Source organism: Hylobates moloch, unplaced genomic scaffold, assembly GCF_009828535.3.
Source record: "Hylobates moloch isolate HMO894 unplaced genomic scaffold, HMol_V3 SCAFFOLD_3, whole genome shotgun sequence".
NCBI lineage: Eukaryota > Metazoa > Chordata > Mammalia > Primates > Hylobatidae > Hylobates > Hylobates moloch.
Genome location: NW_026652278.1, coordinates 64,100,511 through 64,118,239, shown reverse-complemented (window position 1 = coordinate 64,118,239; position 17,729 = coordinate 64,100,511). Strand labels below are relative to the sequence as shown.

The 17,729-nt window shown below is 43.1% G+C and overlaps 1 protein-coding gene across 2 annotated transcripts in view; it reads right to left on the bottom strand.

Moving 5' to 3' along the window:
- Positions 1-2,002: 2,002 nt before the first annotated feature.
- Positions 2,003-17,729, bottom strand: part of STOX1 (storkhead box 1) — a 62,686-nt gene continuing 46,959 nt past the window's right edge. Inside the window, exons 2-5 of one of the 2 annotated variants that reach the window (XM_032138733.2) lie at positions 13,109-13,261; positions 8,748-11,106; positions 2,550-2,779; positions 2,003-2,175 (exon numbers count right to left, since the gene is read on the bottom strand). In XM_032138733.2, the coding sequence (XP_031994624.1) occupies positions 2,632-2,779; positions 8,748-11,106; positions 13,109-13,261 (2,660 nt within the window). In that variant the 3' untranslated portion in view covers positions 2,003-2,175; positions 2,550-2,631. Of the gene's footprint in view, positions 2,176-2,549; positions 2,780-8,747; positions 11,107-13,108; positions 13,262-17,729 lie in introns of those variants that run through there. The other variant, XM_058436301.1, reaches the window with a different exon arrangement.

The window sequence follows — 17,729 nt, the reverse complement described above, 5'->3', positions numbered from 1 at the left end:
ACTTTCAGAGGCCCAGGTGGGAAGATTGCTTGAGGACAGAAGTTCAAGACCAGCCTGGCCAACACAGTGAGATCCTGTCTCTACAAAAAACAAAATTAGACAAGCCTGGTGGCTTACGCCTATAGTCCCAGCTACTCGGGGGGCTAAAGTGAGAGGATCACTTGAGTCCAATAGGTCGAGGCTGCAGTGTGCTATGATCATGCCACTGTACTCCAGCCTGAGTGACAGAGACCCTGTCTCAAAAAAAAATTTTTTTTTCGTTGTTAAAATACTTCTCTTAACTTCCATTCACTGGTGCTGATTCCATGCTGTAAGACCCCCTAAAACAATATTCTCACCTCTACTTCCCCTACAAGTCTTTTCTATACCAGATTACCCACCTCTCTTGGTACTGGCAGCAGGGTTTTACACTGCTGTTTTGACAACAATTAATCTTCTCAGAATGCAATGGTATGTCAGTCAATTGGGGTCCACTGAAAGCCAATAGTCAAGAGTGAGTGATCTGACCACTGCAAAAGAGAGCAGTGAATGTCATCTGCACTTCCACAGGGACTGCACAAAGTTCTCCAGTGCCGGGCTTCTCTCTGGACTTCATTGTTGTCAGTATGGTGAGAGTCAGAAAGAGACACTGCAATTATTCAGTCATTCATGCCTGTAATCCCAGCACTTTGGAAGCCGAGGCAGGCGAATCACGAGGTCAGGAGTTTGAGACTAGCCTGGCCAACATAGTGAAACCCCATCTCTACTAAAAATACAAAAAATTAGCCGAGCGTGGTGGTGCACACCTGTAATCCCAGCTACTCAGGAGGCTGAGACAGGAGAATCGCTTGAACCTGGGAAGCAGAGGTTGCAGTAAACCGAGATTATGCCATTGCACTGCAGCCCTGGCGACAGTGCAAGACGCTGTCTCAAAAAAAAAAGAAAAGAAAAGAAAAAACATTCCCTCAACCATAAATCAGCACCATCATCTTCTCAACATGCTGAAACCAGTCTTGATTGCTCCATGTTCCCCAAACCCAGGAGAACTGCCCATTCTACTACTTGGTCTGAAAAGGCTTAACAGATAAAATTCTAGGTCTTACCATGAGTGGAAATGGACCAAAATGCAGATGAACTGCTAAATGTCTACCAGACTCCTTCCACCTTTCTCTAAACCTCCCATTCAGAACCTCCCTTTTATTCCCAAGCCATTTGGTAACCATTCTGCTTCCCTTCTATCTCCACATTCTGTCTCCACCATCTGACTTCTCACTGCCATCTATAAAGAAGGCCTGGGCCAGGTGCGGTGGCTCATGCCTGTAATCCCAACACTTTGGGAGGCCGAGGCGGGTGGATCATGAGGTCAGGAGATCGAGACCATCTTGGCTAACACGGTGAAACCCCGTCTCTACTAAAAATACAAAAAATTTGCCTGGTGTGGTGGCAGGCGCCTGTAATCCCAGCTACTCGGGAAGCTGAGGCAGGAGAATGGCATGAACCTGGGAGGCAGAGGTTGCAGTGAGCCGAGATTGCACCACTCCACTCCAGCCTGGGCAACAGAGCAAGACTCCATCCAAAGAAGGCCTGAAATGTAGGGAGGAACCAGAGGAACAGTAGTACAGCCAGATGCCTCTTGCCACAGGAATTTTCGACATTGTCAGTCACATTGGGAACCATTTGTTCATGTCCAAGCTGGTCAAAGAGAAGACCCTGGGTAGCAGTGATTAAAGGAATTCTTGTTGCAAAGTAGTCAACACATTTATGTAAATTCTTTCTTGGTAATGGTAAAGACTTAGGGTTGCATAGATACCTTGCAGCAGACACTGTTTTCTTGCAACAGACACTGCTTCAACACACACTGTTTTCTGATTTTGTGTTGAAATCTGGTGAGATCGACTTAACTTAGAACTCAATATTAGTGTAGGTTAAAAAAAAAAATTCACCACAGGAAGTAAAGTGGCATTCTATATATTTGAGAAACTAATGCATAAAAATTCAAGTTAATTACAATTGGAAGGGGACCAATAATTCCACTTTTTAATTGAAAATAATCTATATACTCCCAATAAACTCACAGTAAAATAAGCTTCAAAAAGCCTTAAGATACCAAAAAAGGAAAAAAAGCCAGTAATTAGAACAAAATATGTAATGTGGTTAATAGCATAGATATGCTTGCCTTTAGACAATTCTTATATACTCAATTCTTTTTTTTTTTTTTTTTTTTTTGAGACGGAGTCTCGCTCTGTCACCCTGGCTGGAGTGCAGTGGCGTTTTTTTTTTTTTTTTTTTTTGAGACGGAGTCTCGCTCTGTCACCCTGGCTGGAGTGCAGTGGCGGGATCTCGCCTAACTGCAACCTCCGCCTCCCAGGTTCAATCGATTCTCCTGCCTCAGCCTCCCAAGCAGCTGGGACTACAGGCGCACGCCACCACGCCCAGCTAATTTTTGTATTTTTAGTAGAGATGGGGTTTCACCATATTGGCCAGGCTGGTCTCGAACTCCTGACCCTGTGATCAACCCGCCTCGGCCTCCCAAAGTGCTGGGATTACAGGCGTGAGCCACTGCGCCCAGCCTCAATTCTTATATGATTGAAAGATTCTGTAGTAATGCTCTACCTTTTTACAAAGAAAAAAAAATAGGTTTCCAAAAGAAAATTAAACGTTTATGACTGGAGTTAGTGGTAGTAAGGAATTGGATGTGAGTGGTTGACTGCTCTTTGTGCCTTCAGCGTTTTGCAGAAAATTCTGTCTTCTTTTTAGTCCATCCAAAATGACTGAATTATTAGATCCCAGACTCTGTGTCCTAAAGATATTAAAAATAACAGAATTATTGGCTTCAAAGGGAACTTGAATTTCTAACCAAGGCATTATACTTTCATTTGTTACTTTGAAGTAGTACATTTACTAATACAAAGGTACACTTATCAAATAAGTTAACCTTTAAAAATCCAAAGTGCTCTTTACATTTTAAAGGCTTCACCATAGCACCTCAATTATTTGACAGCTGCCTTCACAGAAGTTTATATTTCCTGAAAAACATCTGTTCTCAGATCCAGTATCAAGTATATTCTAGTCAGAAACAGTAAGTTCCCTGAAAAAATTCTATATATCTGAAGTGGCCAATATCTTCCTGTGAAATTTATTACTTTTATGAGAAATCATATGGAAGAGAAAAGCAAATTATTATATTTTTAATATTACAATGTTCTTTTCTAGGAGCAACAAGCTATATTAGGCCATTATCTAACACATATGCCTTGCTTCAGCTAACTCACAATACTGTTTGGTAGGCTGGGCACAGTGGCTCACGCCTGTAATCCCAGCACTTCAGGAGGCCAAGGCAGGCAGATCACTTGAGGCCAGGCGTTTGAGACTAGCCTGGCCAACATGGTGAAACCCCGTCTCTACTAAAAATACAAAAATTAGCCAGGCATGGTGGTGCACACCTGTAATCTCAGCTACTCATGAGACTGAGGCATAAGAATCTCTTGACCCTATGAGGCAGAGGTTGCAGTGAGCCAAGATCACACCACTACACTCCAGCCTGGGCAACAGAGCGAGACTCTGTCACAAAAAAAAAAAAAAAGTATTTTTGCTTTTTTTTTTTTTTTTTTTGAAACAGAGTCTCGCTCTGTTGCCCAGGCTGGAGTGCAATGTGCAGTCTTGGCCCACTGCAACCTCCGCCTCCCCGGTTCAAGCGATTCTCCTGCCTCAGCCTCCTGAGTAGCTGGGATTACAGGCGCGTGCCACCACGCCTGGCTAATTTTTGTATTTTCAGTACAGACAGGGTTTCACCATGTTGGTCAGGCTGGTCTCGAACTGCTGACCTTCTGATCCACACCCGCCTCAGCCTCCCAAAGTGCTAAGATTACAGGCATGAGCCACCGCGTCCAGCCTATTTTTGCTTTTCAACATTCCCGTTTCCCACTTTGCTACTCTCCATCAACTGTCCATTACATTAAAATATATCAAATATATTTTGTCTAATAAGTCTTCCTCTAAACAGCTGATCACTCAATTCCATCACTCTGACTGTTAAAGTCTCATGCTTTGTTCTTAAGTTCAACTTGCCTGTTTATTGTTTGTCTCCCCAACTAAATTGTATACTTCCTGTAAGTAGAAACAATGTCTTGTTCATCTCTATCCCCCTAATCCTTATAACCATTATGGCACACAGTTGATGTTCAAATGTTACTTTCTCTTCCCTTTCCTCTAAATGCCTATTATAGCTAGCCTTTCAGGAAAAGCATATTGCTTAAAAATAACCAATCCTTAAGAAATTAAATTTCTCAAAATTTTGCAAATCAAAATTCCTAGTCACCTATCAAGGAGTAATGTCTCTCATCTGTTTTTGTTTTGTTTTTGCCACAGATAAAGAAAAGGAACCCGTGGCTTGTTGGTTTACACCACCACTGTTCACGTTTGAAGACATGTTTTGATTATCTTAAAGACTTAATAGCCGGGCATGGGGGCTCACACCTGTAATCCCAGAACTTTGGGAGGCCGAGGTGGGTGGATCACTTGAGGTCAGGAGTTCGAGACCAGCCTGACCAACATGGTGAAAACCTCATCTCTACTAAAAATACAAAAATTAGCTGGGCGTGGTGGTGTGTGCCTGTAATCCCAGCTACTCAGGAGGCTGAGGCAGAAGAATCACTTGAACCCGGAAGTAGAGGTTGCAGTGAGCTGAGATTGTGCTACTGCACTGCAGCCTGGGCGACAGAGCGAGACTCCGTCTCAAAAAAAAAAAAAAAGAAAAGGTCTTGCACTCCCAATAAAGAAGTAATGATATGTTTTTAAAATGTAGATTTCTAGGAATATATCCTAAGAAAAAAACTCAGAAATGCCCACAAACATTTTTATGTAAAAATAACTCACTGCAGGTTATTTATTAGTAGCAAAAAATTGGGAATGATCTAAATGTCAAAGAAAGGAAAATAGGCTGGGCACAGTGGCTCATGCCTATAACCCTAGCACTTTGAGAGGCCAAGATAGGAGAACTGCTTGAGCCCAGGAGTTTGAGACCAGCCTGGACAACATAGTGAGACCTCATTCTTACAAAATAATAATAAGCAACAGCTGGGTGTGGTGGTGCATGCCTGTGGTCCCAGCTACACAGGAGGCTGATTTGCTTGAGACCAGGAGGCCGAGGCTATAGTGAGCCCTGACTGAACCACTGTACTCTATCCTGGGCAACAGTGTGAGACCTTGTCTCTAAAAAAAGAGAGAAAAAAGGAAAATAATATTTATTTATATATATAAGTCCACATAACAGAATGCTAAACAGCCATTAAAAAGAACAAGCTTGTGGCTCATGCCTGTAATCCCAGCCAAGGTGGGTGGATCACTTGAGGCCAGGGAGGCCAAGGTGGGCAGATCACTTGAGGCCAGGAGTTCGAGACCAGCCTGGCCAACATGGTGAAACCTCGTCTCTGTTTAAAAAAAAAAAAAAAAAAAATACACACACACACATAAAATAGCTGGGCGTGGTGGCTCACGCCTGTAGTCCCAGCTACTCAGGAGGCTGAGGCAAGGAAAAAAAAAGGCTTGAGGCCAGGCGCAGTGGCTTATGCCTGTAACCCCAGCACTTTGGAGGCTGAGACAAGTGGATCACCTGAGGCAGGAGTTCAAGACCAGCCTGGACAACACGGTGAAACCCTGTCTCTAATAAAAACACAAAAATTAGCTGGGCCTGGTGGTGTGCACCTATAATCCCAGCTATTTGGGAGACTGAGGCATGAGAATTGCTTGAACCCAGGAGGCAGAGGTTGCAGTGAGCTGAGATCGCGCCACTGCACTCCAGCCTGGGCAACAGAGAAAGACTACATCTCAAAAAACAAACAAACAAACAAACACCAAGCTTAAGCTACATTTACCAATAACAGGATATACATAAGTTATATGAAAAAAGAAAGCCATGGCTCTGTATGACTTGTTGTTAAAAATACTTTTATTAAGCCCTGGTACAGTGGCTCACGCCTGCAATCCCAAAACTGGGAGGCCAAGGCAAGAGGATAGTTGAATCCAGTTCGAGACCAGCCTGGGCAACATAGCAATATATCGTCTCCACAGAAAAACTTTTTTACACTTGATCTTAGCCAAAAGGCCGAGAAGTGATCAAAAAAACTTTTTAATTAGCCTGATGGCCAGTGCAGTGGGTCATGCCTGTAATCCCAGCACTTTGGGAGACTGAAGCGGGAGAATCCCTTGAGCCCAGGAGTTCGAGACCAGACTGGTAACATTGTAAAACCTCATCTCTACCAAAAATTAGCTGGGTATAGTAGCACGTGCCTATAATCCAAGCTACTCCAGAGGCTGAGGTTGGGGGATGGCTTGAGCCCAGGAGGTCTAGGCTGCAGTGAGCTATGATTGTGTCATTGCACTCCAGCTGGGTGACAGAGTGCAACCCCGTCTCAAAGAAAAAACAACAGAGCAACTTACAAATGCATAGAAAAAAGCGTAGGGCCAGCCATGCTCAGTGGCTCACACCTGTAACCCCAGCCCTTTGGGAGGCTGAATCGCTTGAGCCCAGGAGTTTGAGACTAATCAGCCTGAGCAACATGGTGAAACCCCATCTCTCCAAAAAAAAAAAAATTAGCTGGGCATAGTGACATGTGACTGTAGTCCCAGGTACGCGGGAGACTGAGGTAGGAGGATCACTTGAGCCCAGGGAGGTTGAAGCTGCAGTGAGCTGTGATTGTACCACTGCACTCCAGCCTGGGTGACAGAGTCAATCACTGTCTCAAAGCAAAAAAAAAAAAAAATACTGGCTAAGATATGAACCAAATTTTAGAATGACCTGTGGGAAACTATTAAATAACGTAAGGAAAATGTTCATATGATAGACTATTAATTTTAAAAAGCAACATGCAAAATAGTAACTCAGTACGAGCCCAGCAGACAAAATCTATAGATCTATACATTTGGACTGAAGTGTTATACAGAAATACACCAAATATAAAATGATTTTTTAAAAATATCTAGATGTTAGGCCAGGCACAGTGGCCCACGCCTGTAATCCCAGCACTTTGGGAGGCTGAGGCGGGCAGATCACCTGAGGTCAGGAGTTCGAGACCAGCCTGGCCAACATGGTGGAACCCTGTCTCTACTGAAAATACAAAAATTAGTCAGGCGTGTTGGTGGGCACCTGTAATCCCAGCTACTTGGGGGACTGAGCCAGGAGAATTGCTTGAACCCGGGAGGCAGAGGTTGCAGTGAGCTGAGACCACACCATTGCATTCCAGCCCGGGCAACAAGAGCAAAACTCCATCTCAAAATATGTGTGTGTGTGTGTGTGTGTGTGTGTGTGTGTGTGTGTGTCAGAATAAGTATAGGTGTTTTAAAAAATATTTTTCACCCAGTAAGATTGTTAGCTATTTTTAAAAGGAAAAAAATACTTTTCAGTACTTTTTAAGTGTTCTATCATGGCTATACTACTTTTATAATCCAAACAACGTTTAAACAAATTGGCATGGAAAACATTAGTGGAGGCCAGGCATGGTGGCTCACACCTGTAATTGCAGTACTTTGGGAGGCTGAGGAGGGTGGATCACTTGAGGTCAGGAGTTCAAGGCCAGCCTGGCCAACATGGCAAAATCTCGTCTCTACTAAAAAATGCAAAAATTAGCTGGGCGTGGTAGTGCATGGCTGTGATCCCAGCTACTCAGGAGGCTAAAGTGGGAGAATTGCTTGAACCCAGGAGGCAGAGGTTGCAGTGAGCAGAGATTGCACCACTGCACTCCAGCCTGGACAACACAGCAAAACTCTGTCTCAAAAAAAAAAAAAGAAAGAAAGAAAGAAAATATTAGGCTGGGCGTGGTGGCTCACGCCTGTAATCCCAGCACTTTGGGAGGCCAAGGCGGGCAGATCACCTGAGGTTGGGAGTTCAAGACCAGCCTGACCAACATGGAGAAACCTCATCTCTACTAAAAATACAAAATTAGCCGGGTGTGGTGGTGCATGCCTGTAATCCCAGATACTTGGGAGGATGAGGTAGGAGAATCACTTGAATCTGGGAGGTGGAGGCTGTGGTGAGCCGAGATCACGGCATTGCACTCCAGCCTGGGCGACAAGAACAAAACTCTGTCTCAAAAATAAAATAAAATATTAGTGGATAGTAGCCACATCCCTTTCTCAACCTGTGTAGAGCCAGGCATAGAAGTGAAAACTTCCAACCCTCAGTTCAGAAAGTGCTTGGCTTATAGAAATTTCTATTTTTAGAAATAATTGAAGATTTATGAGTAGTGGGGACAGTCAAATTTGGTTCACATTAAAAATAAACTGTATCCTACTATATAAGAGATTTCATTGTAACTTTATACAATTTATTCAGTAAAGGTATAAAAGCTGGAAGAATTGTATCATTATAGAAGTGTGATAGTCAGTAGTCGCTGACTAGATAACAAAATGCCCTTGATTTTCATAATTCCTGTAGAACAGCGGCTAATCAGACACTTTCTTTTTTTTCTTTTTTTTGAGACAGAGTCTTGCTCCATCACCAGGCTGGAGTACAGTGGCATGATCTCGGCTCACTACAACCTCCACCTCCCAGGTTCAAGCGATTCTCCTGCCTCAGCCTCCCGAGTAGCTGGGATTACATGTGCCACCACGCCCGGTTGTATTTTTAGTAGAGACGGGGTTTCACCATGTTGGCCAGGATGGTCTCGATATCTTGACCTCATGATCCGCCCGCCTCGGCCTCCCAAAGTGCTGGGATTACAGGCATGAGCCACTGCATCTGGCCTAAATCAGACACTTTTGTGTGTACTTACCGTGGAGAATCTATTCCACTATCTCCTGCCATGCTGTGATATTCTGTCCCTTCCAAGTGATTGTGTTCATATTGGACATCCTGAGCCAACACTGGCATATGTGAAGTGTTGAAAAGTTGGAACTTTTGTGGGAAATGTTTTCTCATTTCCTGATTCTGAGGACTCTGACTCCAGCTAGCTGGCTTCTTTCCTGTGTCACCAATAGCGTCTTGTATGACTTCAGCTTCGAAACTGGCTTTTCTTGTGCTATAGTAATCAAAGATTCTTTCATCAGCAGGTGCTGAGGCCTGTACACGTTTAGCAACAGTGGGTTCTTCTTCGTAGTTAAAACCAAACTGGGCTCCTGAATTTAGGCCACAACTTTCAGCAGAGAGGTTAGGTTCTTGGCTTTCACCTAGGGTAGCATGCAGCCCAGTGGGTTTGTAGCATTCATTCCTTTTAAGCACCTGAGGCTCAACCCTCTCCATTGTGCTGTTGTACTCAGTCAGAGATCTCTCAATCACTTTTTGTTTTCCTAAATGATTTCCCTGGCTTCCACCTGTGAGGGAATACTGACTGTGGCCAGGCAGCATTTGACATAAGTCATCATTCTCAGACATGTCATCCTCCTCTAGATATAATGAACTACAGGCACCATCATCATCTTCCACTTCATTCTGATACAAGGCCTGGTCATCATTAGAAAGCCGTTCATTTTCTAGGCTTGTAGTCTCTGCATCCTGGACAAATCCTTTTCTCAATAATTCTTCTGAGTCTCTGTCTTGTCTTTCAGGTTGTCTTAAAGGGTTCACGCCAACTGGGTAATCCAAAAGGCCAAGATTTTGAAACTGGTGTATTGTGTTATCCACTAATCTACAAGCAGAGGGTGTTCGGTCTGAAAAGGAGGCACCTGGTGATGGCAGTCTATGCGGAGTCTCTTTGGTCTCCCCTAATTTGTCAAAGTGGGAATGACTTTTCCTCAAGACTTCAGGAATTACCTCATTTTCTCCACCATACACTTCGTATCTCAACATGCTTTCCATAAAGGGACAGCATTTACCATCATTTTGCAACATGCTATGTTGAGGGTGACTGAAGAGGTGACCTCTGAAGTCATCATTGATGGGTTTGACAGTAGGATCATTTATGTAAATGGATTCTGCTTCCATTTTATCATTAGGTTGTTCAGCATATGGCTCTTTGGCTCTACCATCAAAGATTCTTGAGGAATCCAAGGACCTAGGCTTTTGGAAAGGCTTTTCCTTTGGTCCAGTCTGGCTGGGTTTCAGATCACTGGTCTTCTGAATTTTGTGCCCTTTGGATATTGTGCTTCCTCGGTGAGACAAACCCTGGAAAGGATTACTGATTTGCTTTTTGTAAATCAAATGGGAACCTAGCACTGTTGTAATCTCACCAAGTGGTTTCTGACCTACCATTTCATTTGGGCTTTTAATTCTCGGGATGGGCTGTGTAGCAGGGAGCTTGGGGTGTTTCTCCAATCTAATGCTTCCTGGCTGAAGCTCACTTCCCTGATTCCTGGCTTTGTGTCTATCCCTGCGAGAATGGCCCTGCCCTCGAGGTTTTGCAGACAGACCCTGCCTTTTCTTAACCCGCTCTTTTGAAGGATATTTATGCCCGATTGTCAGCATGTCAGTGGAAGTGCCCTGGCTATTATATTTTTTCTGTTCTTCGTATTTTTGCATTAGGACGGTGTGTTTGATTAAATTGTCAACAGTCAAAATGGGGTTAATTCGTTTGATTATCTCATGTTCAACATCTCGAGGGATATTGTCCAAGTCATCTTCATCTCGGACAGGCCATTCTTCAGGTGGGAACTGAGCAGAGAAACTGCTGTGTTCTGTTTTGGGCTTCTCCTTTCTAGATATGCTGCGCCATAAGAGACTAAAACCAAACTTCTTGCCTTTTTCCTTATCTCTTGTGTATGGTAAAGGTTTGGTGCTCTCACAAATGTGGTGCTCCGCAGACACTGAAACTGCCCCATTCTGTACCCAAGGTACAGACTCCCCAAGACCCCTATGACTCTTCCTAGTCACTTCTGCAGCAACTGGTGGTTCCTGAACATCCTGATTGTGCACGTCCCAGAAACACTGGCAAGACTGACAGTGGCATATGGGGGCAGCATTCTCTTGGGCTGACTCTACACAGCTCTCCATGCTCACCAGATACGTCATGGAAGCTGGCATCAGGCGACTTTCATCTGATGGCAGCACTCTCTTATTTTCCTGGGTGGTTGTATTTGTAATGAAGTAAGTCTGAGGAGTAACTATGAAGTATCCTTCTCCAGTGTGATAAATCTTCCTTTCTTTAATCAGCGTTCCCAGAGTGGTATAAAGAATATCTTCCGATGGAATTGCAATGCCTAAAACAGACAAGCATTTTACAGATTTTGAATAAGAAAAATTTTAATGAGTGAAATCAGTAACTCTGAAATGACTACACATTGGCTTGATAAACCCAGAGCTGACTGTAACATGATTAATACATGTGATTAAGATGCCAGGGATGGGTGTGATGGCTCATGCCTATAATCCCAGAGTTTTGGGAGGCTGAGGCAGGAGAATCACTTGAGCCAGGAGTTCAAGACAAGGCTAGGCAACATAGCAAGACTTCGTCTCCACAAAAAAATTTTTAAACATTAGCCAGGGATGGAAGGATCATTTGAGTCCAGGAGTTCAAGGCTGCAGTGAGCTATGATCGTGCCACTGTACTCCAGCCTGGGCAACAAACCAAGACCCTGTCTCAAAAAAAAAAAAAAAAAAAGCCAAAGAAGTATAAATAATATTTATAACTTAAATAATAGGAATAGGCCAGGCACGGTGGCTCACACCTGTAATCCCAGCACTTTGGGAAGCTGAGGCAGGCAGATCGCTTTAACTCAGGAGTTCAAGACCAGGCTGGGCAACGTGGTGAAATCATACCTCTACTAGAAATACAAAAATTAGCAGGGCATGGTGGCGGGTGTCTGTAGTACCAGATGCTTTGGAGGCTGAGGTGGGAGGATTGCTTGAGCCCTTGGAGGCAGAGGTTGCAATGAGCCGTAATTGCACCACTGCACTCCAACCTGGGCAACATAGTGAGACCCTGTCTCAAAAATAAAAATAAAAATAACAGGAAAATAATTTGGTCCACACAAAGTCACATGGGTAGGTTAATGAGTAAATAGACAAAAAAAATCTGAATTCATTCAAATAAAAACCCATTATAAATTTAAACTGTGACTGAGGAAAGCATTCTTTTATTTAGTAGCTAGGATTACAGGCACCTGCCACCATGCCTAATTTTTTTTTTTTGTAGTTTTTAGTAGAGATGGGGTTTCACCATATTGGCCAGGATGCTTTCAATCTCTTGACCTTGTGATCCGCCCACCTTGGCCTCCCAAAGTGCTGGGATTACAGGCGTGAGCCACCATGCCCGGCCCAGATGCCATTCTTGAAAAGGAAGAAAATAAATAAATAAAAGAATGAGTGGCGTGCACCTGTGGTCCCAGCTACTTGGGAGGCTGAGGCAGGTGGACTGCTTCAACCCACGAGTTTGAGGCTGCAGTGATCTAAGAAGGTGCCTCTGCACTCTAATCTGGGCAACAGAGTGAGGCCTTGTCTCAAATAAAATAAAGAATGAGACATATCAATATATGTTAGCATCGACAGATCTCCAAGATATGTTTTTAAGTTAATAAGGGAAACGTGTTGAGGGAATGTATAGAATGATCCAATTTATGCCGTGCACGGTGGCTCATGCCTGTAATCCCAACACTTTGGGAGGCCGAGGTGGGTGGATCATGAGGTCAGGAGTTCAAGACCAGCCTAACCAACATGGTGAAACCCTGTCTCTACTAAAAATACAAAAATTATCTGGGCATGCTGGCGGGTGCCTGTAATCCCAGCTACTGAGGAGGCTGAGGCAGAAGAATCGCTTGAACCCCGGGGAGGTGGAGGTTGCAGTGAGCCGAGATCGAAAAAAAAAAAAAAAAAGATCCAATTTATGTTATGAAAAATGTATTATATTATCATATATAAGAAATGATAATAGCAGTTATTACCTCTGGGAAGTGAGAATGAAAAAACGGGAGATGGGGGGAAATAAACTTTACTTTCTCATTTTGCACTCCTTTCCACAGAGTGTGATTTATTTATTTATTGCCGTAAGCATTTATTTTTGGAAAAGTTTATCTGAAATGTAAAAGAAATACCCTTATCAAATTTGTTGATGCAGGACTTCTTCTGGCAGGGTTCTGATATAAAGTTCTATAGAAGAGGGGAAAAAAGGATATCACCCAGTTTATTTATGTGTTTAAGACTAATTATAAATAGAAACCAAACACATACAGTGAAGTACAAATAGAGAAGAACTTATTACTCTACCTGGGTAATGTTTCATCAAACGCTCCAAAAGTGATTCCTGTGTTACTACAATCTGAGCTGTATTCATATCAGATATAGCACAGCAAAGAACTTCACCCAAAGGTACAAACTGAGATTGAGTTATTGGATTCATTTGCACTGGAAAGACATCACCTAAATTGGAGATTAAAAAAAGGGAGGGGGGTTGATAAATTTGATATAGTATAAAATGTTTGGAATTAGTGAAACAAAAATAAAGACTAATAAGTAGAATTGCAATTCTTTCATCAGTCTTTACTCAGAATCTGTTAACATGACATGTACAATGACAGAAACTACGCAAGAAAGATTTACATTATGGTCTCTACTTTTAAGAAATGTGTATTAACTGTCTCTACAATAAGAGATGGCAAGAGTCCATTAGAAAGGCTCAAAGTATTATCAGAGTTCAGGAGGTCACGCAATACTTATATACCAGCAGTTTACCATCTTTCAAACTATTTTTTCGTATCAGCTATCTTGAGAAAGGCAGACACAGGATTATTTCTTTACTTAAAATATATAAAGTTATAGAAAACTCAAGTAATGGTCCCAAGTCTAAAAGCAAGTAAAGTGACAGAAATAGGTCTTCTGACTCCTGATCCAGCATTTTCACCATTCCACATTTTCCTGATTGGGATGATTAGGAAGATTTGAAGAAAGGCAGAAGTGTTTTCCAATGAGCAAGAAGACATGAAGCAAAACCATGGAAAGCACATGTAAGGACATGGATAGAGTTATCCTGGTTCAATAGAACTCAAGGCTCAATACAGGACCAAAGTGGAAGACAAGGCTGGAAATGTAAGCTAGACTATATCGTCTTTCCTCCTAGCCAGTGTATTAAATGTTCTTCTTAACCTGCCATTACTCAGGTTGAGTACTGGATTCTGCTGGACATCCATAGAAACCCCTCAATCAATTGGAAATGAAAGACTAAGACTCAGGAAAGAGAGTTAGGAATCAACTAATAGAAATGAGATCTGAAGCTAGAGTGGAATAAATTATTTAATAGGAGAATAAAGAAAAGCACCAAGAAAAACCTAACTAAGAAACAATCTACATTTAAGACACAGTAGGGACCAGAGATGGTGGCTCAGGCCTGTAACCCCAGCACTTTGGGGGGCCGAGGTGGGCGGATCACCCGAGGTCAGGAGTTTGAGACCAGCCTGGCCAACATGGTAAAACCCCGTCTCTACTAAAAATACAAAAATTAGCTGGGCATGGTGGCGGGCTCCTGTAATCCCAGCTACTCAGGAGGCTGAGGCAGGAGAATCACTTAAACCCAGGAGGCGGAGGTTGCAGTGAGCCGAGATGGCGCCATTGCACTCCAGCCTAGTGAGTGAGCCTAGGCAAAGCCTAGACAGACTGAGACTCCATCTCAAAAAATACCAAAAAACACAAAACACAGTAGGAATTAGGAACCCACAAAAGAACACATACCTCTTGGCACATACCAAAAGTATAAAAAAAAGGGGCTTCAAAAAAATAGTGGTCAACAGTATCAAATGCTTAGAAGGAAATCCAAAGGGTTGAGGAAGGAGAAAAGCCATTGGATTTCTTGATTGGAAGGTGCCACTGGTGACTTTTAAGAAAACAATTTCAGCCTGGCCACAGTGGCTCACACCTGTAATCCCAACACTTTAGGGAGATCACCTGAGGCCAGGAATTCGAGATCAGCCTGAGCAACATAGCGAGATCCAATCTCTACAAAGATAAAAATTTTTAAAATTAGCCAGGATGGTGGTTTGCCTCTCCTAGCTGCTAGGGGGCTAAGGTGCGAGGATTACTTGAGCCCAGGAGTTAGAGGCTGAAATGAGCTATGACTGCACCATTGCACTCCTGCCTAGGTGAGGGTGAGACCCTGTCTCTAGGAAAACAAAACATAAGAAAAAAAAAAAAAAAAAAGAAAAAGAAAACTATTTCAGTAGAAAAGAAGACAGAAATTAAAGTTCCAATTGAAGGAAAGGAAGTTGGTGAGAAAAATGTAAAGTTAATGGGTGTTCCTTGTAGAGCAGCGTTTCTCAACTTTGGCACTTTTGACATTTGGGATGATATATATATATGTGATGAACAATGGTCCCAGTATGCCCAGGACTGAGGTGCTTCCTGGGACACAGGACATTCAGTGCTATAAGCCTACAGCTAGGAAAGTTACTGGCAAATTGGGATAAGTAGCCACCCTAGCCAGATAATTTTGCGGTGGGAGGCTGCCCTGTGCATTGTAGGATATTTAATAGCATTATGGCCTCTACCCATCAGATGCCAGTAGCATTTCCCACAGTTGCAGCAACGAAAAATGTCTCCAGACACTTCCAAATGTCCTCTCAATGGCTAAGTCATCCCAGTTGGAAACCACTGCTCTAGACCATTTGTATGCAAAATCTGATGGTGAATAAGGAGAGATAGATCATAAATCAGAAAGGAGTAGGATCCAGTGAATATGACTGGATGCTGTGGTTTTCTTAAAATAAGATCTGTGTCCCTTTGGATGTAAAAAGGAGGAGCTTAGTGGAGATGGTGGACATGATTCTGGGAGAGGGGAGATCAGTAAGATAGCAAGATCCCAAAGAAGGGGAAAGGGAAAGTGTATCAAGGGCGTACGTAGAGAGGCTAGCTTACAAATGAGGAAGATGCTACTCTATCTGAGACTTGAGAAAATAATAGAGGGTGGCAGAAGACCAGAAATATATTGAGGCAGAGAAGGAAAAAAAATATTAGCACAGCAAAGTCATCTGACTTCTGTCAAGTTAGAAAGAAAATAGAAATGAGAGGAGGGAAAAATGGGAATAAGAGGATGGCAGGTGGAAAGGGGGTTTGAGGAGCTATTCTCAAAGTACTAGGAAATAAAAAATGAGTAAGAAGATTGTGAAGGAGCCCTGAGTCTCCAGGTGATTTACGCATAGCTTTTGGCAGAGGGGTGGCATTTTGTAGTGGAAAAGGGTGAGAGCTGGCGGAGGCCAGCCCATGCCTCTAAAACTTTAAAATGTGCATATGAGGATCACCAGGAGATCTTACTAATGTGCAGATTCTGATTCAGAGCCCCTGATCCTGCACTTCTAACAGCCTCCCAGGGATGTTTACACTGCAGGTCTTAGTACTACTCTTTGGATTGGTAGAGGGTTAGGGTGTTAATGACAGCAATGTCAAAGTAGCTAACCATTTAACAAACATGATCTTGGGGCTGAATGGAGAGTCAAGTATAGCCAGAAGCAAGCTAAAGAATTAAGAAAACTTGATTATGCTCTGCAGTTAAACTCTCCCAATGACAGTAGAGAAAGCAGTACATTTTACTGGTTGTTGAGGGGCCAGGTGTGAAGGGTTGAAGCCCAGAGCTGATAAGTGGCCAGTACTGTATTCTTATTGTATCTGCATGAAGATAAAGGACTTCAACAAAGAAATCATAAGCATTTTGCTGTTATACTTTCCATTGTTCCCTTGTTTGCTTAAGTTTCTCTATCTGGCCTTGGAAGGTCACATCACAAGGTAGAATTGCTGTCTGCTTCTGCAGCCTGGGAAGGATCTCCTCTAGGTGTGGCTGTGGCTATCCCATTGGGTGATTCTCAGAGGCCTATACCACTCTGAAAAGCTAGGATGAATGGCTAATCAATTAATTAGCATTTCAAAGAGTGGCGATAGATGATGTCCTGAAAATCTGTCCAAGCGGGGCATTAATTTACCTAAAACTCAAAATCCTCCTTGAAACTCAATTTCGGAACTGAGGGTAACAAGCCTCTATCCTCACTCCCTCTTTTTTTCTTTTTTCCTTCCTCATCTGAGTTTTACTTTCTTGGCTTCCATCTCCCCAATCAACCAGACAAAATGTGAAATTAAAGTACAATTTTAAATATTTTTATGCTTCTTTGATATAACTGTATGTGCTTAGTTAAAATAAGTGGCTTTAAGCTTTTATATCTCTCTTCCCTACCTCCCTAAAAACATCTTTTCCTGTGATCTTGAATTGATTACCCATCCCCACTGCACTTGGAACTCAGAAAGTAATACTCCATAATGAAGGCCTCAGAAGCAAGAGGTTTTTTCTGGCCTTTTCCTATCCTCCTATCTTGTTTCTAAGGCCATAGAAATAAGAATCCTTCTTCCCCAAGGCAGGTCATAGAAACCAGAACCCCCTTTCTCCAAAGCCAGCCATAAAACCTAGAGGATTAGAGGCCCTTAATTTTAAAAGAGGGGGGAATAGTTTCCCTTCCTTGAAAGACAAGGGCTAGACATAGAGGGCAAAGCCTGAAGGCTTTCCTTAGCCACCTAATACCCATTTGAGCCTCACTTCACCTTTCCTTAAAACCAGGCACTGTGAACTTGGAGATGGGGTGGGGGAGAACACTGAAAGAGAGAAAATCAGCATGTCGTCTGGTGTCCCTGCTGTGCCCGCCTGCAGGTGGCTGCCCATTTCTTTTTTTTTTTTTTTTTTTTTTTTTGAGACGGAGTCTCGCTCTGTCGCCCAGGCTGGAGTGCAGTGGCGCAATCTCGGCTCACTGCAAGCTCCGCCTCCCGGGTTCACGCCATTCTCCTGCCTCGGCCTCTCCGAGTAGCTGGGACTACAGGCGCCCGCCACCACGCCCGGCTAATTTTTTGTATTTTTAGTAGA